Genomic DNA, 25,325 nt, shown 5'->3' with positions numbered 1-25,325 from the left:
AAGGAAATTTAAACAAATAATTTTTAAACATTATTCCCCAGCATTCAGAAACCATTGTGATTGGCCGATTATCTGACTAGCGGCGGTTAGAAAAACACCATACATCACGTGACAACGCTGTCTTCATTCATGCAGTTTCAGCACCGGTCCTGCCCAAACATAAGGTTTTGTATTTTAACTAATACATATACAATAAAGCTGATAAGATGTTCTGAAACTAAAGTAAAAGGTCAACAAAGTCCAAGATGAAAAGAGTTTTGCTTAAATCTTGGTACGTTGTTTAAAGTCAACATTCCCTTATTTTAGTCAAGTCCACTTCATTTGTATTGTGCTTTTCACATTGTTTCAAAGCAGCTTTACAGAAAATCATGATGTTAAAGTTCATATTATTTTAATATTTTCATGTTTTATACATTTCTCTAGAGCTGGGTGATAACATAGTTTACATTTTGTTAAGATACAAGCAATCAAGCAGTTGAGATATGCTAGGCCAGCATATTTTTCGCCCAAAGCAAGTACTGTATGCAGATAAAGTTGGACATACTTATATAATATAGTATAATATAATATAATATTGTTACATTTTGCTACAAAAAATCAAGAAGTTGAGATTTGCTAAATTAGGCCTATTGTTTTTCATTAAAGTGATGCATGACAGGGTTAACACATTTTGATCGTATCCCCCATCCCTCAATTTCTGATTATAGCCTACTGCCTACATCTGTGTAACAGAGAAGCTTTTTAGTGCTGAGTAATAAGCAATATAAGAGAGGGAGAGAAAGTGTTTTTTTTTTATTTACATGTCCCAGGCAGTACTAGGGTAACTTGGAGAACTAATCATAGTAAATTAATACGCTTATCCTGCAAGGTGCTGTGTGTTTTATCAAATGGCTTGAAGAAACACTTCATCTCTGAAGTATCCTGCACTTTTCAGCCAATCAGAAACACAATTTGCCTGTCAATCATTTTGCATGTTTGGGTTTTCTGGCATGGAATTGGCTGGCGTGTCTTTGGTGGTTGTAGTGATGGGACTAGTCAGTGGCTAATCTGGCGAAGTTAGCAAAATGGTGGAAATGGCTCACAGCGTCTTTCAGTACTGAAGTAGCATTTAAGAAGAAATGAGAGAGAGAGAGAGAGAGAGAGAGGTAAGGTAAGAAAGCATTTTCTCTCCTTCCCTACGTCATGTTTTTCTGCTAGAAGTAGGCAATAGAGGTCCAACAGTTGGCCTATTAAATATTCCACAGTCATCCCAATGTGTGCCTTTAACGTCATCGTAGTAGATGTTTTACTGACAAAACAGCTCTTGTGAATTTTTCACCAAGTTATAGCTTGGACTCTCATGTGACGGTCGCACCGCTAGCGTCAGACCAAAGGTCGTTCTGTGTGTTTCTCATTCCTCTCACGATGGCTCTTCGACACAACGTCCTGCTTTTCCTTTGCATTTTAAATCCATTTGCCAGTGCTCTCTACAAGCAATGGATCCCAGACACCAATTTTGAGAACGCAACCAACTGGGATAAAGGCTCTGTTCCCTGCGGGAATGACCAAGTGGTGTTTCTAGCTCAGAGGAAAGTGTCGGTGTACGTGGAAACGTCTCACACTCTCACTGGGATGAGTTTGCCGGTGGATGGACAGCTGATCCTGGCGTCTGGTTCTGGGTTTTCCGTGAGAGAAGGAGGAGATCCCGGATGTGGATCTGGAGTCACGGCACAGTTTAAAGACCCTGAGTCTCTGAAATGGTTCGACCCGTCTCTGTGGTTAGCCGCGACTTCTATCGACGACCTGCACGGAGGAACATATCAGTTTTCCGTCCACGAGGAGAGTGTCCCGTGCCAGTTTGACGACGTGGTGTTTCGAGAGGCCTCCTCTTTCCGTGTGGACGTCTCATGCGATCATGATGTGCCGGTGAAAAGCGTGTCTGTTCTTGGGAAGAAGTTCACCAGCAGCTCTGAGTTTTCCCAGTACTTATCGTCAGATTTCGGCCGGCTCCAGTTCCACGGATCCTCACTTGTTAGCGTTAGCGGATCAAGTTGCGCTGACATAACGGGATGCATCTGCGACAACTCTAAGAATCGCAACGAGATCTGCGCGAACGTGAAATGCGATCCACTGGAGTGTAAGAAACCCCTGCATCCAGTCGGACATTGTTGCGACGTTTGCGGCGCCGTCGTGGACGTTCAATTCTCTTCGAACTTCAACTTTGAGTCGTATCGTAATCGACTCCTGCATCTCTTTCTCAACCTGCCTAAATACAAAACTGTAAAGATGGCCATGTCGAAAGTCTCAAAGGAGCAAAGGCTGCTATCGTTGATTCCTTTCGGATCCAGCCAGGAGATACAGGTGCTGCTTCTGGATCGGGAAACGGGTCAAGACGCCGGGAATCTGGCTGAGAGTCTCGCTCGTGAGATAGTGAAGGACGTGCACGACCACGGATCGAACATCGGCATCACCAGTGCAGATTTCCAGGCGTCATCGGGAGCGAGTAGCAGTGAAATGGCGGGAAACAGCGCGGGAGTGGTGGTCGGAGCCGTTCTGGGATCCCTGATCGCACTGGGTTTACTCGCAGGCGTTGTTCTCCTCTATCGGCGTGGCTTTGTTACGATGCCCAAAATGCCTAGCATCCCCTCTTTCAGTAAATGGAGGAACAATGGCGAGGTCGGGGAGCTTGGTGGCCCGTTGGACCGGGGCTACGACAACCCAATGTTCGACAAGCCGACGATGATGCCAGAAGTACCGGGGCTGTACGGGACAGAGATGGTGAACTCAGTGACCCTAACCCACTCGGGAGTGCATTTCGTCAATCCTGTGTATGATGAAACTGATTTTAATGCATGATGCATGGTGTGGTCTCAGCTTATCTGATTGAGGATGTGTTGACAAAATAACCTGAATGTGACGATTTATTAAAGATTTTAACAATCTCTGATGTTTAAATCTGCAGAGTTAAATCAATAACTAAATGAAAATGTACCCTAGTAAAAAAAAAACTATACCAAAAATGATTTAAAATACATTTATTTCACACTAAGTATACTACAAATCCATTAATAACGCTTGAGACTTACTGATGTAAATATTACAGTTAAACATTATTTGGAGTACTTTATTGCACAATGCACATTTCTTAATATCAACCCTTAAAATGTTTAACATCACTATTAGAAAGGATATTATAATCTCAGTCTTTAAGTGCAATATGTTTAAAGTGTGCCTAAAGTATACTGGCAATAGTTACACTTTAGCACAATCAAATAACAAAAATAACCTGAATGTGACAATTTCTTAAAGATAAATAAATAAGGCTTTTTAACAATCACTGATGTTTAAATCTGCAGAATTGAATCAATAACTAAATGAAAATGTACCCTGGTGAAAAAAAAAACCCTATATCAAAATGTACTAAATATACATTTATTTCATACTAAGTATACTACAAATATAAATTGAATTAAACTTTATTGCACAATGCACATTTCTTAATATTATGCCTAAATGTGTTTAATATCACTATTAGTAAGGATAGTATGATCTCTGTATAGTTTAAATGCATGTGTACCTAATACTTGCAATAGTTACAGTTTAGCACAATCAAATACACTTAAGTTTATTTTTAGTTGAACTTCAGCACTATTTCTGGATAACTAAAGTGCATTAAGCACAAAATTAGTTGTTCCAGTTTAGCAGACTTTAAGTATAACAATTTCGTATACCAACAGTACAATTGCAGGGTATTTATAGTAAGTACATAAATATATAAATGCATTTGTAGTGTGCTTAGCATAACATAAATGTATTTCAAATGTAATATTGTATTTTAAATGTAATAAATGCAATATTATTTTAATTTTACAATATTTATGTTTCACTTAGTGCTTAAACGGAAAATTCACACATGCTAAATTTCATGTACTTTCATCCCACACAATGGTATTTCTTGTGATAAAAAAATAAAACCATGGTTATCTGATATTTTGGCTATAATATTGTGTTGATTACTCTTTTAAATCCGGGTTAAATTCTGGGAGTTTAACTCAAACCTGCATTTGAATAAATAAATAAATAAATAATGCTATGTGCAATTGCCAGTGTTTATATACAATAATCCCATGTGAAGTTTGTTGCCACAACATTTACCTTTCAAATATCAAAGAAAGCTCTCCTCAGCAGAAGCCAGTCTGTACAAACAAGTCATTAATATCAGGTTAAACCTCAGATTCTGAGGTGACAACTTTCATGTTTGATAGATAGCAATAGATTAATACTATTATTCACTCTTAAAAATAAAGATACCTAGACAGAAACATAGAGTCGGCCCACATCTGGAGAACCACAGCTGCACATTTTTATGTCTTTTTTTATCTGACATGCTCAGTCCAGTTAATGAAGCTCTCTTCTAACGAGTTGATGATCTGAATCTGGTCAAATTGTTAAATAAGTAAGACATACAGATACAAAATTAGGGGGGATTGGGGGGATGTAAAAAAAAAATTGCATCACAATAACTGTATTGTGATTGTCACTAACATTTTAGTAACTAAACTGAATTTTATTAGGTTTAGTGTAAACAATGTTTACATGGTACAATTTCTGGTAAGCTACACTTTTTTTTATTCTTTCAATTCAATTCAGTTATTGTGATTTGATTTAATATTGACTCATTTAGATAAATATTAGGTACACAAGATAGGCGTTGATTTTTCTCAAGAAAAAAACAACTCAGAGAGCCCTATCAGCTCGCAGTATTAAGGTTAAAAATAACTCAAATTAAATATAATGCGTTTTTTTTTTTTTTATAATAACAACTTTATTTAATGATATAAGTAAAAATATAATAAATATGTAATATAGTAGGCTACACATATTTAGCAAAATACTCTCTATATGGCTCTTTTTTTCTAGCCAACCTATTATGGTCATTAAATGGCTTTCCTGAGGTAAATGTTACATTAAATGACATAATTGTTCTCCAGCTGTTTTATTGACCCCTTTGTTTGATTGATTGCTCGATATATTATGTATGAGGAATATACATTTCGGTAAGTTGTACTGTATCTTTCAACTAGCCTATTAGCTAGAGATGATCAGGTCACGTGCCGCTAGGGATCTGTCACGTAACATTTACAAGCGCCAAAACGATATTTATTGTTTGAATTTCGTAATAAAAGTTACAGAATATGAGAGCTGAGATTTTTTTATATCATAACTAACCTGCTCTGTCTAGTCTGTCGGTCTCCGTGTCCTCTTTGCTTCGCGATTTTTCGCGTGAGAAAGTGGATGTGTGGCGTGAGAGCGTGTGGAAAGTGTAAATCGCGTGAGTCTCACGGTGAATGCGTGAGAGTTGGCAGCTCTGATTATATACTGTAAATTTAGCATAATTATATATCCTGTAGGGATCATTGAGGTTATTGCTCATAACAAATTTGTTACTTTTTACAGTCATGACATTTACAGTCTTTTCGTTGGGGATACATGTAGTATGAAACAATAGCTAAAGTTCATTAATACTTAACAAAATGACTATTCTCCATTTTAAACGTTAACACATTATTCAACAAACAATCAGACAAACAAAACCACACTTCACACAAAAAAGTATCGCAAGTTTATGAATTTGTTTAATAGTTACATACCAGCAAATGTCATCATAAATAAAGTTGATGTATATGCGTTATAAAACATGGCTGTTATAAATATTAAAGGAAGACATCATGTAATAACTCAATCACAGACGGACTTTAAAGAACCTGCTGTACTGCAGACCTGTGCGTGAACCTGTTTACTGACAATATCAACAAAAAAGTTCACAGATCAACAAAAGAAACTGCTGTAGTGATAAGCGAAACGACTCGTGGTAATGAGTTAAAGCTGCAGGATCAACAAAGGGCTCTCTGTGTAAGCCAACTCAACCATGCATCACACACAACTCATCCAATTACTCGTGTTTCAAAAAAACGTGTTATGGCCAGATACATGTAAACATTATGTGTAACATAATGTGAGGGTGTAGACAAAGGCTTTTATCCTACATACAGTCCCCACAACAGCAACACTGACATCAAGATTGCATTAATCCATGTATTCAAATCTCCCTATGTGTAAATAAAAAGACTAGCAAAGCTACAATTACCACCATGTACTGATCTTCGCTTGTCTAACAAAGAACTATGAAACATTTGTCAAATTATATACACAAAGTTATGTCTTAAATGACATGTTGTATAGAAATGTGCAGGCACTGAGAAATATGCCCCATGGGGGCAGAAATATTATAAGACTAAGAGTGCGTGTAATGAGATGTGACCTCATTTTCGCTCTCTACATTTGCCACATGACACGTGATAACCATTACCATTTGAACTTAATTACCATTTTTATGCATGTTGCGCAGTATGTGTCAAGTTACAGAGGTAATATAGCCTGGTCTTTCAGCTATTTCAACATCGGCCCACTATAAACCTTCACTTTAAAAGTTTTATTGCATTATTACAAGAGACTCTTTCTTCATACCACAGGTTGTTTTTTATTTCTGCCTGATTTTGAGTTGATTTAGGCCAAGGGTGTTCAATCCTGCTCCATTTCCCTAATTAAACATTCCTGAGCTAGCTAAAATCAGTTGGGATCACTAGAAACTTCCGAGCAGGTGTTTTCAGGTGTATCCAGTTAAAACGGTGTTGTGTAAGTGGCCCCTAAGTTAATAATGATAATTGCGACGGAAGCGAATCAATCAAAAACGAACTTTAGCTGGACAATAACTTAATTCTAGAGCTGCTGTAAAGCCAAAACCAATCTCTGTTGCTTTAATATCCCATTATCACTGTAAAGCTGCTTTGAAACAATCTATATGGTTAAAAGCACTATATAAATGAAGGTGACTTGACTTTTGGTGTAACAGAAGCAAGCTAGTAAGAGCCTCACTACCACCTGGTCTCAAAAGGCCCACTAGCGACTGTTCTTTAGCGTCCTTGTTAGCGCGTCCGCCTCCCATGCCAGAGACGCCGGTTCGAATCCCACTTGAATTGGGTCGAGTAAGACCGGTTACATTGGCGGTAAACTCTGCAGGAAGGTGACTGTCCAGGAGCAGGACTGGACACTCTTGGGGGCTGTTTACACGACACCGTTATCAACTAAAAACGTAAAACTTGTTATGCGTTTTGGCTGTTTGTTTTCACGACAACGGCATCTGAAAACGCAAACTTTTGAAAACGGGTTTCAAAGTGCAAGTTTTTGTAAACGGTCTCCGTGTAAACAACAAAAACGCGAATCTTTTAAGACGTTAACGTCATGAACATGCGTATTACGTGTTCAGTCTATAGTGTTTCATCTCCATTTTAAGCGTGTCGTTGTCGTGTAAACGTACCCTTAGTTTAGGCTTCTGTCTCTTTAGCATCTCTGCTGCATTGTTTCATTGGCCAAATGTTGACAAAGTAACTTTTCCCATCTTCAAAAAAAAAACATAAAGTGTACAATGGTTCTGTAAACTCTTACCAATTCTTCAACTTTAAACATTCATTGAGGTAATAACAAGACTATAATGGAAGAACTTCACAACTCAGTGTCTTCTATGCAACCGGGCTCCTCAATGGCCTCCAGTCGGCGCTGGCATGCGTCTATGATCTTCTTTCGCGGTCCCAACGGGATGTGAATGCTCTTGAGGTCGGCATCGGAGCACAGCAGCAGGGCATCCAGGTCGATCTTTTCTCTTTTGAAGACGGGAATGAACTCGTTCATGTTTTGAGTGGCCAGGAACACTTCCAGTTGGCTTGTTTCCGGCTCGTCGTCGTCATCCAGTCCCAGCTCAACCTCGTCCCAAGGCAGCTCTTGCACGTTCCTCTCTTGAAGGCTATGGGCGCTGCCAATGCTATCGTCATCTAAACTGGGTGCGCGATGCATTCGACTGCGCAGGCGCACATTATCGACCCGATCGCTGCCTGCAAGACTGCCTTCATCTCTTCTACCGATGCCAAAAAGTCCACCGCTCACGTAGTTTCGCCGGAAAACCATTGTGCCCAAACCGGGACGGTTAAAGAGCGAGTCGTGGCCCGAGTCGGTGCTGATCTCTGAGTAGTCCACATCTTGACCATGCAGGTCGGGTTCACTGATGGCACGCGAAACGGTATCGTCGTTGTCGTTGGGGAACATGTCACGGATGTTGCGACGAGACCGGTCCTTAGGGTTGACGTACGTGCCCTGCTTCAGAAACATGACGTCGTTGCCTAGCTGTAGGCCGGACAAAGAGCGGACACTCTTCCGGCCATCTTCGTAAATCTTGAATGTCCCGTCACCTTGCTGCTTCTTCTTCTCAAGCTTCCTCTGGATTTTAGTCTTGCCCCTGGCTGTGGCGTGGAGAGTAGCCTAGAGCGACAAAGTTGGCAGAAGAGTTAAAAATCTGCTTCAGTGACTGTGGCTTGTAACTAACATCAAATATTTAAAGTCCCCCTGTAGTCAATAATCTTATCCCTTAAAACTTATCTTTGATCACCAAAATTACATATTTAAACGTTTTTTTCCTGTAAAATAAATCTACTTGTCTTAAAATAGCTTGAATGTAACTCTACACCCTTGCCTCATTTAGTATGCGTGGTTCTATGAATATGCAAATGAACCCCGCCTCCACTCACTCACTCAGCTCAAAGATCCACTCGTTGACGATCACACGTTGATCTGATTGGTTACAAGGTAGTTTGTGACATCAGAAACACCAGCGATTTCAAAGCGTGTTTTTGAGACTGTCTTTGGTTCACGGCAGTTTTAAGGAGAAAACACTCAGCAATGCTGTCGACTTATGAATTTACACATTATTTGTCTTAAAGCACATTAAAAACAACACATAGATGTATAAACAACATTAAAAACTTGATTTTCACCACAGGGGGACTTTAAGTATTGAAAATCGCTAGCCTAGAGTGACAAAGTTGGGTAAAAATTTGCTTCAGTGACTGTGGCTTGTAACTAACATCAATAACCATCGAAGAGCGATCTGAGAGTGTCTGACCTGGGAGTATGGCACATTAGTGGCAGTGCTGAAGTGGTGTAACTTGCGACTCAAGGTGCTGCTGGCGTAGCTGGAGAAGCTCATGGCGTCCGAAACCGAAGCTTCGGTTGTCTCTCTCTGAAACTTGCGCTCCATACGCCGCCGGTGTTTCTGCTGCAGTTTAACACACTCCTTGATGCGCCGTTCGGCGTCACGGAAAGCCCGGTCCTTCAGTTTGCTCACGAGCTTGGGGTTGAGCGCCGTCTGCTTGGCAGCGATGGAGTCCAGATAGCGCACACTATCCATGTGGTTCTTGGTGGCGGCCATGTCCAAAGGCGTGTGGTAATCGTTGTCCAGGCACCAAACATTGGCACCAAACGACACCAGGAAGGACAGGCAGTTGAGATGGCCATTGGAGGCGGCCAGGTGGAGTGGCGTGTTCCCCCATATGTCACACTTGTCTGGGTTCCCCCTGAAAGTAGAGCCGGGATAGAGATCCATATCAGGTGTGGCATTTAAAACGGTGACCTTTATGAAACTAGTAATCCTGTTACTGGAGATCTGCCTTCCTGCCAAGTTCAGCTCCAACCCTGATCAAACACAACTGAACCAGATAATTAAGATCTCCAGGAGCACTTGATAATTACAGACAGGTGTGCTGGATCTGAAGTCTTCAGGTAGTTAGATCTCCAGGAACAGGATTGGGCACCCCTGACCCTATGATATAAGTTATATACAGGGTTTGAAATTAACTTTGTCACTCACTTTTTCATTTTTTGACTAGTAGGTACAGGACACTATAGTAATTTACAGTATGTAAGTGTGGAGAGCAAAATAAAGTAAACTGTGACATATTATACCCAGAAACTCTTCATACAGTGACTACCAGTGACATTTATACAAATTTGGGACCAAAAATGATTCAGAAACTTTGACCTGATCATGTTTTGCTGAAGTGTTTTTTCTTTAATTGCTAATTCGACCTTTTTACACACAGACTGAACAAAATGAAGCATTGCTTGGTCACTGGTTGATCTAAACTGGTATTATCTAATTGTGTGGTTAAATTTAACAGCTGACAGATATTCAACATAATTCATCAACAGAAGGACGGACAAAACCAGTGAAATATCAACTGATTCTGAGTCATATTTGATTACCATTTTCTAAACTATAGCAAATAAACTCTGATAATGTGAGAAACGTTGAAGGTGTCTGAATACATTTTTGGTTTGACTGTATATATAAATATAAAATTTGGATTTCATAAATTCTTATTCGAACAAAATCCTGTCATCCAGCATCTTCTCCTCTTCCTCTTTCATCCTTTTCACCATAAATGTGTTTTAAGTGGACGGATCAACACAGTACAAAAAACATCAGAAAAATATAGTATGTTGGTAAATAACAATGTCTTTTCTGTTCACCAAATGCTCTTTAATCTTCTCTATTGCTTCAATGCAAATGCCGTTATCTGTTGTGTAGTGACGTGTGTGTTCAAGTAAGCCAGATATGAGCAGATTCTGCGCAATACACTGTATTTAATATATCATGAGGACTCACGAGTATTTGCTCTAAATCTGGCAGATTTGGCTTACACGAACTTCCCCAGCAAAGTGAGTGAACAATATAAGTAACACGTTAAATTTACTCGCCACAGTTGATCTTTACCCGCATTTTGCGGGTGTTCATTTTAAACCCTGGTTATATCTAATACATAGCATGGCAACATAATTCACACTTTCATGTGTTAGATGAAACTGGATATGTCTGTCATTATCACTTGTTTTATACCCCCAAGAATAGCTGAGACCACACTGGCAATCCCATGATTTTTTGATTATGTTTTCAGCACTGGCTTGTCATCCATGAAGGCCAGTGAATAATGCATAGGTCTATGAAACCGAAACAACCAGCTCAGCACATGTGATATCTAAAATCATCAAATGTCATAAAAGAGCAAACAGGTGTGTTATATAACGCAAAACAATCCCATAAAGCAAATCTTAGTATGTTTTCTTATATAAGCCAGTAATCCGGAGACTGCTAATGCCGACCCAGAGCACTGGATCTGTAACATGATCTCCCGCCTGAATAAGAGCAACTAACTAGGTGTCTCCTTACTAGGGAGAATGATAGTTGCTCAGGTGATGTCACACTAAATTCCTGCATAACCACAGGCCTGATCAACAAAGAAGCTGATTTCTGAATTATAATGTCACAACATGCCATCATTTGACCGCTAGAAACGACATACTTTTCTCTATTCCGTCCAGAAAATGCATTTTAAGCACAACTCTGGTTTATTGAAGTGTTTTGTTGAAATATCTACAAACTCTATAAAATGATCATTTGCATCAAGTTCTCTGTTAGACATGATCACACATTTCCATTAGAGCTCGGCATGGATGTTATAAGTACTCGCTATATGATGCACTTTGGATTATGACTCAATACAATGGGATGCATTACGATATGATAATTGGATTGCTTGAAATTAAACTCAGATTGAAACTTTGCTTTACTTTTGGGCAGTAAAACCCCTCCTTAGACTGCACTCAAACATGCTAGTTTTAGAGTTTGAGTTGATTTATTTCTTCTTCTTTAACTGAGCTGTTGAAATTTATACGAATGATGCACACAAATACATTTTTAATATATTATTTTAAAAAGTATCAGTGCAATATAGGGCAATTAAAAAGCATGATAATATAATATAATTTTCACAATACAGTTAAGCTGTATCTCTCTGTGTTTTCTATAACTAGTGCTGGCTGAGCCTAATTCATATTTAATGGGTGACAGGTGAAGCCTTGCAGAGATGCATTATGGATGAGAAAAGCTGCAAGGTTTTCACAGTCAGCAAAGGGAGCCGTGTGCTGTACTGGGTCAAGCCAGAATTCGGATTATGACCCGCTAACCTGCTTGACCTTGATTTTTTGCATGCCAATACTTCCATCACTTATTTTATCACATGCATGTATTGCCCTATAAAATAAGAGACCCCTATAGATCCTTATCCAAAACAATCAGACATGTACTGCAGATGTCTTGTGTGAGTTATGAACTGTCATTTTTATCCCACTAATACTGTCAGATAATAAGATGTATGACAGTCAGAACATTTTAACATACTGGAACAGGACTATTATATAATATCATATGCTATCTCCTAACAAATGACTGCTATATGATCCCCACCACCCATAAATGTCCATTCTTACTGGCATTACTATTTTTACCATCATTTTATGGTCCCTTTTCTTGGCAACTTCTAATAGCATGAATCTTTATGAGTCACAAACTCTGTTCTCATGTACTGTAATGCACTAACAACCTCTTGAAAACCTTTTTTTCTGGGCATTATCGTGGGAATTCATGCTTCAGGTGATCCATGCGGTGCATTGAAAATGAAACACCCAAATGAAAGGATTAATTACTGAATCCCTATGTGTGCACGGGCATAAGTTGGCACTAATACAGAAAAGCGATGTTTGCTTTGCTTCATGTGGAGATCACAGTGGCTTTCAATGGTCAAAGAATCCGATTATCCATTCAGGACTGGGAGAACTTCTGACAATTAAGAGCTTTTATAAAGGGCCACTATAGGAAACCAGGTCAGCTCTAATGAAAGCTTTTGTGTGTTTCGCTTTTATCTGCCTTCTATCGGCATTAAACAGAGTGGCCTTAGATCAAATCATGTAGAATTGTTAATGGATCCTTAGTGATAAAACAACTCAAATGACACCGCAAACAAATAAGGGCCACAAAGAAGTATCAAGGGCTGTATATCCGTCTTAAGGTGCAGTCAAGGTATAAATGTTTAATGAGCCCATACATTAACAGGGAATCGAACCTATAACCTTGGTGTTGCTAACAGCATGCTCTCCCAGTCGAGCTACAGGAAAAACTCAAAAACATGAAAAAAAAACCCAGCAATAAATACCAGTATAAAAACAGATCACTAGAGCTACAGGAACTCAAAAATATGAAGAAAAAACTGCAATAACTACTAGTACAAAACAGATAACTAGAACCAGGAACTCAAAAACATGGGGGGAAAAATCGGCAAAAAATACCATTACAAAAACCGATCACTTGAACTACAGGAACTCAAAAGCATGACAAAATTAAAACAGGAGAAAATACTATGATAATAATAATAATAAAAAAAACAGATCACTAGAACTACAGGAACTCAAAAGCATGAGAAAAAAAGCAGATCCCTAGAACTACAGGAACTGAAAAACTTGAAAAAAAATTGTAAAAACATACCATTACAAAAGCAGATCACTAGAACTACAGGAACTCAAAAGCATTACAAAACCCGGCAGAAAATACTATTACAAAAGCAGATCACTAGAACTACAGGAACTGAAAAGCATAAAAAAACAGGAGAAAATACTATAATAAAAAAAAGCAGATCCCTAGAACTACAGGAACTGAAAAACTTGAAAAAAAATTGTAAAAACATACCATTACAAAAGCAGATCACTAGAACTACAGGAACTGAAAAACTTGAAAAAATTTTTTTGTAAAAACATACCATTACAAAAGCAGATCCCTAGAACTACAGGAACTGAAAAGCATTACAAAACCCGGCAGAAAATACTATTGAAAAAGCAGATCAACTACAGGAACTGAAAAACTTGAAAAAATTTTGTAAAAACATACCATTACAAAAGCAGATCACTAGAACTACAGGAACTGAAAAGCATAAAAAAACAGGAGAAAATACTATAATAAAAAAAAGCAGATCCCTAGAACTACAGGAACTGAAAAACTTGAAAAAAAATTGTAAAAACATACCATTACAAAAGCAGATCACTAGAACTACAGGAACTGAAAAACTTGAAAAAATTTTTTGTAAAAACATACCATTACAAAAGCAGATCCCTAGAACTACAGGAACTGAAAAGCATTACAAAACCCGGCAGAAAATACTATTGAAAAAGCAGATCACTAGAACTACAGGAACTGAAAAACTTGAAAAAATTTTGTAAAAACATACCATTACAAAAGCAGATCACTAGAACTACAGGAACTGAAAAGCATAAAAAAACAGGAGAAAATACTATAATAAAAAAAAGCAGATCCCTAGAACTACAGGAACTGAAAAACTTTTAAAAAAATGTGTAAAAACATACCATTACAAAAGCAGATCACTAGAAATACAGGAACTGAAAAACTTGGGGAAAAATGGCTAAAAAATACTATTACAAAAGCAGATCAGTAGAACTACAGGAACTGAAAAGCATTAAAAACCAGGAGAAAATACTATAAAAAAAACCCAGATCACTAGAATTACAGGAACTCAAAAAACACTGCAAAAATGTCAGTACCAAAGCAGATCCCTAGAACTACAGGAACTGAAAAACTTAAAAAAAAAAAATAAATAAATAAAAAAAAAGGTAAAAACATACCATTACAAAAGCAGATCACTAGAACTACCCTTAAAAACATGAAGAAGAAGAAAAAAACAGACATGATACAAGAAGATGACAAAAACAGATGACTCTAAAACATGAAATAACAACAAATACCAGAACAAAAACAATAATAGCCTATACTTCTGTCAATAAATATTTGGTTTTCATGCTTGATAGTATTATAAAGTGCAGTTGATTTTTTTATTCTACAGTATCTGACTCTTAAAAATGACTTTTATTGATGTAATCAAATGTAGTAAGTGTTGAGATTCAGTTTTACATAATGTTTTTGACTTGAATAAATCCAGTTAGTTAATATGTTACCAGAAGTACGTTTTGGGGTAACTGGTAACACTTTACAATAAGGTTAATTAACATTAGTTCATGTATTAACTAACATGAAGCAATACATTTATTATTACAGTATTTATTCATCTTTTTTAACGTTAGTTAATAAAAAATACAGCTGTTCATTGTTAGCTCACGTTAGTTCACAGTGCATTAACTAATGTTAACAATATTTTAATAAAGTATTAGTATGTTGAAATTAACATGCTGTATACATGCATTAGTTCATGCTAATTAATGTTAAGTAATTAACCTTATTGTAAAGTGTTGCCTGGCAAATTTGCATAACGTTGTACAGTGAATAAACCTAACCATTTATGGTGTCCTGTTAATCTGACCTCAGTAATGGCCTCTGCAAACTGAAATATTACATAAAACCACCATAAACATCACGAGTACAGATTTAAGGAAGTAGATTGGAGATTGAGAACTGCACACCCAATTAACCCAATAAAATCATCAAGCGAGGTGAAGAATCAGCCGTGACACCTGCATTAGGTTGTGGTGATGATATTATGACTGTGGCCAGTAATGCCGGTTCCTGCGTGACACCTCTCACACACACGCAAACATGCGGGCTAAAGACTTCAGCTAAAGTTACGGACTAACCCAGTTCATGAATGTGAGTGTAAACGCGGGCCATGACGCGCAGTCTTACCCTCTCGCGACGATCATCCGCAGCGCGTCGAGGTTGCCGTGGTACGCGGCCCATAGCGTGGGCGTCATGCCATCCTCGTCCGGCGCGTTCAGGTCCTTGCGCGTCGCTTCCTTCAGCAGGTCGAGGTACCCATCTCGAGCTGCCTTGTGGTATTTGTCATTCATGGTGATCTCGAACCTCAGCCTCCATCACTCTTTCACTCCTCCACGCGCGCGCGGTGCTTCAGGTCTGAACCCGTGTTGCGCGCGAGAGGCGCGCGGAGTTTCCAAGGACACGTAGGACGCGCGCGCCTCTCGTGAGGGAGTGGCTTCGACTCAGTCCTCGCAAAAAGCAATCTTTTTCCCCATTTGGGATTTAAATAATATATTATCTGATTAAAGAAAGACTTTCGGTAACACTGTATTTTGATGGTCCCTTTTGAACATTCAAGTAACTTCATGTCAACTATCAGTCACAGTATTAGTCGACAATCTGCGTAATATCTGCACACTCTTTATTGTGATGCTCCTCCAAACACTTTCTACTGACTATAAACAACTTTGCAAGTACATGTTGTTGTGTTCTAGTGTCCTTTAATGTTTATCTACAACACATGATAAACATATTTACCATACCAGTCTCCTCCTAATACTCTATTAATACTCTAATGAGAGTTAGTAGACCACAGAATGTGTTAAAGGGACCATCAAAACAAAGTGAAACCAGACTTTCTTGCAAAAGAGCCCTGCTCTCAAAACATACACACATATATTCATATGCCGCATTAAGCAAAACTATTATGTTGTTTAATAGATTATTAGTTCATTTATATTCAATTAAAGTGGCCCCCAAACGTAAGAAGTGCAAATAATGCATCAAACCACGTGCTATTAGATTTATATATGAACCCAATGAACACACTTTTTAGGCTAAACATTTCACACACACACACAAAAGTTTGAAATATACAATATTGTATATTTCAAACCTTTTGTGTGTGTGTGTGTGAAATGTTTAGCATGGAAAGTGTGTTCATGCTCTTGCTTTGATATTTTGTTATGCAAATATTGATTTCATATCTTTATTTTGTGGCCAAATATTAACGGAATATTCATGCTTTAACATGAAATACTGATGCACATTAAATTAGACGTTATTTTCTTCACATTAATGTTGTTACACTTTTAAATGTAAGGAATTATACATATATAACCTCTGTGAGTTCCTACCGGGCATTGACACCTCAATCAATAAGTGCATAATGTTATTTATTGGGGTTATATTTGCATGGCATTTATTTCATGATGTCCCGTATTCTGTGGCATTATCATACACAGATCCACTGATGTTTGAAGATTTATTATTTAATTGCACATTGTCCTCCTAGATGTTCATTTGTTTCTAATTATTTGTGTACTGTGTGTTGTGTCTGACAGGTTACAGGTCCTTCAGCATTACTACAGTAAATCACTGTGTCAGCGAGTGTATATATGTGCCATGAAGTGGCACACTCCTCAGAAGGCCAGCGGTTCCTACTCGTGGTAAGTGGAGGACACTAACTAAACGTGTCACTTTTGTTCAACTACTCTCTTGTAAGTGCTTTTTGCTAATTTAATAAATGTATCTGCCAAATACACTGTAAAAATTGTTATGGTCGCTAAGTTATGACAACATGTTTTTTACATCGCTTTAACTTATTAAAGTTAAGCAATGTTCAACTTTTTATAAGTTATACAAGATTCAACTTATTTTTAAAGTCAGTTTAACATAATTTAAGTTGAAATGACTTAAACATCCAAAATGATTGTACTTAAAAATTGAAGGTAGTAACTTTTTTTTTCTTTCTTTTTTCTATAGCTTTTGCACTGTAAAAAAGCTGCCGCCTTAATTTTCTTTAAGTACAATCAAATTGGATGTTTTAAGTCATTTCAACATAAATTACACTAATCTGACTTAAATAAATTGAGTTGAATCTTGTATAACTTTAAAAAATGATGAGTTAAAGCAATGTAAAAACGGTAACACTTTACAATAAGGTTCATTAGTTAACATTAATGTATTTACTAACATGAACTAACAATGAGCAATACATTTGTTACAGTATTTATTATTCTTTGTTAATGTTAGTTGATATAAATCCAGCTGTTCATTGTTTGTTCATGTTAGTTTACAGTGCATTAACTAATGTTAACAAATACAACTTTTGATTTTAAAAATGTATTAGTAAATGTTGAAATTAATATTAACTAAGATTAATAAATGCTTTTTCATTCTTAGTTCATGTTAACAAATTAACCTTATTGTAAAATGTTACCGTAAAAACATATGTTGTCATAACTTATTGCTCGCTTATTACAGTGTGTACCATGTTTACTCTAGAAATGCTGTGTTGCAGATCTTGCTAATATCGTTGCAAGTCGCTTTGAATAAAAGAGCCTGTAAAATGATTAAATGTGAATATATAAATACCAACCACCTAAGCATGAATAATAATGCTGCTTTAAATATTGGTGCGTGGTGTTAACATTAATAATCGCCATTAATGCATAGCATTCATAGGTCACAAAAGAAACAATGGCACAATTCATCTCAAACTGTATAACTGTACTCACAAATTTACAATGAAATTGGGTGAGGCTCAATATCGCACTGATCCGGAAAAGCAGAGTAAATAAAGGCTTAATATTTTGAAAACAGATATGGCTGAGGTAAATAAAAGCGTAATATTTGTTGATGACTCAAGGGTGAGGGTGTCTGATCAGAACTTCACGTTTCCTCCGTCACCAAACACACACACACACACACTGAGAGAGTGGAGGTGGTACAGGTAGCGCTCTTGTTAAACACTGTTATCACAATAGCTAAGGACCATTGGCTGGCTCTGGTCCAGTGCAAGCAAAGCTAAATCTTTTTAGATTTCCAATATTGTCAGGTCAGATTTGAGGATGCAGGTCTCCTTCAGATGAGGGGCCGACGCAGGACTAGACGTAAGCAGAAGAAAGGGGAGGTGATTGGTTAGATGCGGGTTCAAGTATTTAAAGAGCTCGAGGAAGCTAGACTTCTTCTAACTCTTTGGCTTGACAGCTGGTCTTCACACGCTTCATACTCCATACATCCAGAAGACTCTTTGCAACTTGGACTCAATTGCAACTTTTCTTGTGTTTTCTTGTGGACAGCTCTTCTAACTCAATCAACATGACGACCAAGGAAGACCTTGAAGCCATCGAGAACCAGATATCCACCATCCAAGTTAGTACCAACGATCGTGATTTTTACAGTAAAAAATGCTTACGGTGAAAAACTATTAATTGGTTAACAGAAAGTTTCCATGTTATATATACGGTGATTGATCAAACCGTACATTTAATGTAATTTTTTACAGTAAAATATCGTTCAATTTACCGTTTTTTGGAGGTGAAATGGAAAGTCATTGCATAATTTACAGTAATAAAAACGTAAATTGACATTCCCACAATTTCCACAAATTTATATTATATCGCATAGTGAAATAACTTTTTTTACCGTAAATTTAAGTCTGTAAAACCTAAAATGTTGCAACTGTATTTTTTACGGTAAATTTCTGACAGACTTTTTTTTTACTGTAAATTTCTGACAGACGTTTTTTTTTTTATTGTAAATTTCTGACAGACGTTTTTTTTATTGTAAATTTCTGACAGACGTTTTTTTTTTTTACTGTAAATTTCTGACAGACGTTTTTTTTTACTGTAAATTTAACTGATTTTTTTTTTCTACAGTGCCATGGAGAGACGGCACTTCACCACACCGGCCCGGGTCTTGCCCACGGCAAGTTAAAAACAGTAGAGAAGGGGCGAAACTGGGGATGGCTTCTGTCTGGGTTCATCTCCTTAAACATCCTCCTCCTGGGAATCGCCATCGTGAGCGGGAGTGTCTTCAACCAGATCCAGATCTCTTCTTCTCATCTCCTGATTTTCCTCATCTTACTCGTCATCGTCACCACCGTGTGGATGGTTTACTACAAAGTCCACACTTCTCGGGTGTACCGGGCGGTTCTCTACAAAGACAGTCATGCTGGACCGGTTTGGCTGAGAGGTACGAGTAACACTTAATTCGTACGATCAAATCCGGTTCTGACAAAATGGCTGCAAACTCAATTGAATTAAAGATTTCAGAAAGAACATTCGGGATGTTTTCACATCTACACTCAAACCAATATTTATTCAGACATCATCAACATTTCTCACAGTTTATTTGCTATAGTTTAGAAAATAGTACTAAAATATGACTCAGTTGATATTTCACTGGTTTTGTCCGTCCTTCTGTTGATGAATTATGTTGAATATCTGTCAGCTGTTAAATTTAACTACACAATTAGATAATACCAGTTTAGATCAACCGATTACCAAGCAATGCTTAATTTTGTTCAGTCTGTGTGTAAAAAGAGTATTAGCAATTAAAGAAAAAACACTCCAGCAAAACATGGTCAGGTCAAAGTGTCTGAATCATTTTTGCCCCCAAATTAGTATAAATGTTTCTGGTAGTCACTGTATGAAGAGTTTCTGGGTATAATATGTCACAGTTTACTTTATTTTACATAAATTAACTATAGTGTCCTGCACCTACTAGTAGAAAAAAATATCACAAATAATATCTGGCATCTGAATAACTTTTGGTTGGTCTGTATATTCTCAAGTGCTTATACTGTGCTTGTGTGTTCATCAGCTGGACTGGTGCTGTTTGGCATCTGCAGTGTAATCATGGATATCTTCAAGATCATTTATTACGCGGGTCGAATGCACTGCGATTCGCCTGTGAAGATCGCCTTCCCTGTTGTGCAAGCTCTGTTTGTCATCGTCCAGGTATGAAGAACTTCTGCTCTTTTAGGTTATTCATTCTTGTGTTTATAGATCATTAAAATATACTCTATATTCCAGACGTACGTCCTCTGGGTCCATGCCAAAGACTGCGTACAGATACAGCAGATCATCACACGGTGAGTCCTTGGACTGAAAAAAAAGTACTTTTTTACTTGATAAAATCCTCATAACAATTTTTAACACATTTATATACATAAATGTTACTGCTGCTGCTCTGTATAACCTGTTATTATCACGTAAAACATCGAACTTAACATTCATTTGACATTTAACTGAAGTAATTAAGTAAATTTTACTTAATTATATTTAATTTCACATACAGAATTAACTAACATCTACTTAACTAAGTTAAGTACATTTAACAAAATTAACTTTTTTACTCAAACAATATAACACTGAATTAAAACACACTTTTAAAGTGTATGCTTTACTTAGAAACATCTAAGTAAATAATACAATAGATATTGTATAAACTCCATTATGTATCTACATAATAGAAGTAACATGGCACTTGACAACAAAGACCTAACCCTACTTGGTACACAATGACGATAACATTCGATAGATCGTTTTTGAGTATCAACCTTATTAATTATTCATGGCCCAGTGCATGATGGGAACACTTGTATTAGAAAAGTTGAGTTGGTTTTACTTCATTTTATATCGTTGATATTTACGCTTTAATGATAAGCTTGAATTGAGTACAAATATAGGATTTACTTTTTTTTATCCTTCCCTGAACTTACTTTTTTCATGTAGAAATTACATTAGTTTCTTTCCGTAGCATTTACTTTAATTTTTTATCAGTGTGGTTTCAAGATAATGTTTGGGTTGTTATATGGTTTAGTCATTTTATTTCCTTGTCTTTTGCCACCTTGACCTCCTCGTCTCGTCAGGAAGGGAAATTAATAGGAAAGTCTGACAAATGTAGGCAAATGATCACGCCCTTTCAGATCCGTGAAGGAAACGATCTGTCTGTAACCGACACTTCAAGACCATTGACTGTAGAGTTGTGTGAAGCAATGAGCACACATTTTAAAGTTAGCTCAAGGAAATGTTTGGTTTTGATAGGACACCTACTCATGTATGCTTCTAGTGTTACTGTATAGTGATATTTACTCTCTCTCTTGTTGTAGATGTGGCCTGATGTTGACCTTGTCCACGAACCTCATGGTGTGGATGATGGCTGTGACTGAAGAGTCGCTCCATCAAACAGTGGCTCCAATGGACCCTTCGTACAATGGTTCCTCAAACAGCGGCCCCAGCGGCAACGTCACCATACAAGGTGCTTGACATGCACACTTTTGAGACTTGAGTACACTGTAAAACAAATTCCATTAAATTTACGGTAAAAAAAAAAAACGGCTACCAGAAATTTACCGTCAAAAAGTACGGTAGCAGCATTTTAGGTTTTACAGACTTGACTTAAATTTACAGTAGAAAAACGTATGTCATTATCTGATATAATGTTAATTTACCGACATTAAAGTGCTAATATCTGTTGTGTATCATTGTAATACACTGACAACCACCAATCACAGCGGTGATGAGAGTCACATGATGAATCAAAGCTCATCTCAAGCTGAGAAAGTTAATATTAATATATAGAAGCTGCTCAGTGTCATTCACACAAACTCTAAACACCAAACATTAATTTTACAACATTACATGTAACATAAAACCCTAATGTTAATAACTGATTAGAAAAACTATGAAGAAACAGTTATTTCAACAAAAATACATCAAACGTGAAGTGTCACGCCGGGAATTGTGGGAATGTCAATTTACAGTTTTTCACAATGATTTGTTCTTTTTCACGTCCAAAAACTGTAAATTTTATGTTATTGTACTGTAAAATGTACAGTTAGATCTATTACAGTTATTCACCGTATATATAGTAACTTTCTGTTAACTAATTTACAGTTTTTTTTTGTTTTTTTTTACCATTAAATTACGATCATTTAAGTTTGTCATTAGCAAAGTTGCAATTCCTAATCAAACCATCATTCCTTGCCCAGACAGCAACATAGTGTCGGCCCAGATCCGGCCCACATCCGGTACACGCTGAATCCAATGTGGGCCGGATCTGGGCCGACTGTCTGATTGATATGCTTAATTTTTGGCTTTCGGGTCCAAGTACACTTTTAGTAAGGATCCTACGCACAGCTTTATAAATGAGACCCCTGATCCGGCCCACATCCGGTATACGCATGAAGTACCGGATGTGGGCCGGATCTGGGCCGACTGTCTGATTGATATGCTTAATTTGGCTATATGTAGAGCATCTCTCTGACGTTCTCTGTTGTCTTTCTTTCAGGTCGTGCTGAAGACAGCGAATGCAAGTGTAGCCATAACTTGTGTGATGTTTTCAAGAAGGGCTTTTACTACCTGTACCCCTTCAACATTGAGTACAGCCTCTTCGCCTCCGCCTTGGCCTACGTCATGTGGAAGAACGTGGGCCGGCAGATGGACGAGCACCACAGTCACAAGCTGCGCTTCAGCCCGTGGGACGTCCTCGTCGGGCCAGTGGCGGGTCTGATCGTCCTAGTGGCGGGTCTGGCGACGTTCGTGGTCTACGAGGTGGACGTGGCCAAAGAAGACCCAAAAAAGACTGAGAGAGCGTTAACAATGCATTACATCATGAACATAGTCGCAATCATTCTCATGTCCATCACATGTCTAATCGGCTGTGTGATTTTCCGCATGGATAAGAGGGAGCAAGTGTCGGGGAAGAACCCAACGAGGAGTCTGGATGTCGGGCTTCTCGTGGGAGCCTCTCTAGGACAGTTCCTCATTTGTTACTTCATTATCGTCGCGGTTCTGGCGTCAGGGGTCATGGGGAACACGAACGGGCTCAACCTGGCCTGCGCTGTCCTGACCGTGATCCAGCTGTGTCTACAGAACGCTTTCCTCATCAAGGGCCTCCACCGGGAGCCGTTCATCGAGACGGAGACGGAGACGAGCACCATGTTCGCCAACGTCATGGCCGTGAGAGAGAGAGACCCGGAGAGGAGGAGCAGCTCGATCGTCCCGTCTCACACGCTTCCCATCCCGCTGGGGATCCTTCAGGGTCGCCTCTCCTGGAAGAGGAGGGTCATTAAGGAGATCTGCGCATTCCTGTTGCTCTGCAACGTCATTGTGAGTATCTGACCCTTGATGCTTTTTATTTTGTTAGGGGGGATACACATATTTCTTCTTTAAAGTCCCACTGAAGTGCCTTGAAACGCGCAGCTTTGTTTGATGCATTGACGTAACTTCCACTGAAACAGGAAGCTAAGGCAGGACATATTGAATGGCTCCGCCCCCTTTTCAAACAGCCAATAGCGTTTAGTTTACCTCACAGATTGTCATTTTAAGTATCTGACCCTTGATACTTTTTATTGAGTTAAGATCTTGAACACTGAGTCCGAAATTTGCGCACGTAAAAACAATAAATACGACCTCAATCGCGTTTACACACTGCCTCCGAATCTTCGTCCGTCATAAACAAATTCGGATCGGGTTCAATTATCTGCGTTTTTCGTATCCGTAGCAAGCGTTTTGAGAGGCGTTTTGACAATTCAGAGCCACCGAATGACGAATATGAAAAGATTTCCTATTACATTATTATTTATTTGTTACACAAAGCTATAAATTAGGCCATTTACAGCTGGTATTAAGATGCGTTTTGGTCGATCTGATCACAAGTGGACGACGCTAAATACAGGTGTAAACGGGGCCTAAAGCGTTTTGAGCTTGTCCACTTTCCACCACTTCCAGAGAGAGTTGAAAACACATTTGATCGAATTGTAGTGTAAATGCTCATGTGATCGAATGTGTTTGAACAGCCACAAAAGATCGTCTTCTCGCCGTCTACCGATCTAATGCGTGAACATTATGGGAAGAGCTCTAGCCAGACGGGGTTTAAACTTTGACAGCTGAAGAACCAAGTTTGTTTTGAAGATGAAATCATACCAAACACAATGTTCTCTCATCATTCCTGATTTCTAACACACACTCACAGCGTTCGGCTGGTCTTGTGTCTGTCAGAGCAGAAACTAAAGCTGATGCTCTCAGTGTGTTTTTCCGTCGTCTCTGGACGTATGTAAATTCATATGTAAATTCGACCCTCCCCTCGAGGAAATCAGGACAGAAGTGTTTGAAAGTGGACAAAAGAGACGGAATAAAACACCAGGTGTAAACGGGAATGTGTCTCCCTCGTCCACTCGTGATCCGATGGACCAAAACACATCTTAATACCAGGTGTAAACAGAGCCTAAAACCCAAAATAACCAATTTTAGGGCCTTAGAAGAAGCTGGAGGCGGAGAAATCAATGGTTCTACTCAATATTTTTGTCTTATTCGGCTTCATTTTAACAAGCCTGCATTAAAAATCGGAGTTTTGTTCATTCCAAATAGGTTTGTCTAAGACTTTTGTGTCTTTAAAACATAAGTCAGACCAGTTTTATATTGTAATTCTGTACGTTGCTTGTTTGTTTTGCAGCTGTGGATCATGCCTGCCTTCGGAGCCCGGCCTCAGTTCGACAACACCGTCGGATCGGACGTTTACGAGTTTCAGACGTGGGCGGTCGTGGTGAACATCGGGATGCCGTTCGGGATCTTCTACCGGTTGCACTCGGTGGCCAGTCTGTTCGAGGTCTGCCTCACCTCGTAAACCAGCGGACCACTTATGAACTGTACGCGCTTATGCACATTGTAAAATATATGTATATTTTTTTTATAGTAGCCTATATTTTTGTGTAGTTGAAAGCGATATTTTGTACATTTTTATTGGGTAGCGCAACGATGTGTATGTGTTAGTGTGAGTGCGTGTGTGTGGAGATCTTAGACCATGTTCAACTGAAATCCCTTTTTAATTGTGAATAAATATGTTCTGAGATATGGCCCCTGTTACAGGTGACTACAGTGAAATCCTCGGGAATTAATCCCGGAGATCTTGCCCTCTCCATTCCCAGTTTGTGTTTATTCTGGTCACTATGTACCCAGATTAAACGAGTATATTGCTGTACTCCCCCTGTTTTACAGATGCTCTCCTTCATTATGAATAAATGAAGTCAAAAACGTGACACAGTGAGAAGCGTGTT

General features: G+C 38.3%; 3 protein-coding genes across 3 annotated transcripts; 2 read left to right on the top strand and 1 right to left on the bottom strand.

Annotated features, from left to right (window-relative positions):
• Window positions 1-109: 109 nt before the first annotated feature.
• Window positions 110-25,322, top strand: otop2 (otopetrin 2). Its single transcript, XM_079887110.1, has 9 exons — window positions 110-164; window positions 16,822-16,926; window positions 18,562-18,634; window positions 19,141-19,456; window positions 20,087-20,223; window positions 20,299-20,357; window positions 21,378-21,526; window positions 22,559-23,379; window positions 24,725-25,322. The coding sequence occupies exons 1-9, from the start codon at window positions 130-132 to the stop codon at window positions 24,893-24,895; spliced, it is 1,866 nt and encodes a 621-aa protein (XP_079743236.1). The 5' UTR covers window positions 110-129; the 3' UTR covers window positions 24,896-25,322.
• On the top strand, window positions 1,405-2,835 carry amn (amnion associated transmembrane protein; the record flags this gene model as incomplete). Its single annotated transcript, XM_079865316.1, has 1 exon — window positions 1,405-2,835. The coding sequence occupies one exon, from the start codon at window positions 1,405-1,407 to the stop codon at window positions 2,833-2,835; it is 1,431 nt and encodes a 476-aa protein (XP_079721442.1).
• On the bottom strand, window positions 5,595-15,653 carry ush1ga (Usher syndrome 1Ga (autosomal recessive)). Its single transcript, XM_079888058.1, has 3 exons — window positions 15,407-15,653; window positions 8,993-9,443; window positions 5,595-8,352 (listed from the first exon to the last, which is right to left on the bottom strand). Exons 1-3 carry the CDS (start codon window positions 15,568-15,570, stop codon window positions 7,543-7,545), a joined length of 1,425 nt encoding a protein of 474 aa, XP_079744184.1. The 5' UTR covers window positions 15,571-15,653; the 3' UTR covers window positions 5,595-7,542.
• Window positions 25,323-25,325: the final 3 nt, after the last annotated feature.

The sequence above is a fragment of the Squalius cephalus genome (assembly GCF_949319135.1).
Source record: "Squalius cephalus genome assembly, chromosome: 1".
Classification (NCBI taxonomy): domain Eukaryota; kingdom Metazoa; phylum Chordata; class Actinopteri; order Cypriniformes; family Leuciscidae; genus Squalius; species Squalius cephalus.
The sequence above is the reverse complement of the archived record's forward strand: the minus strand, read 5'-3'. Positions and strand labels throughout refer to the sequence as shown.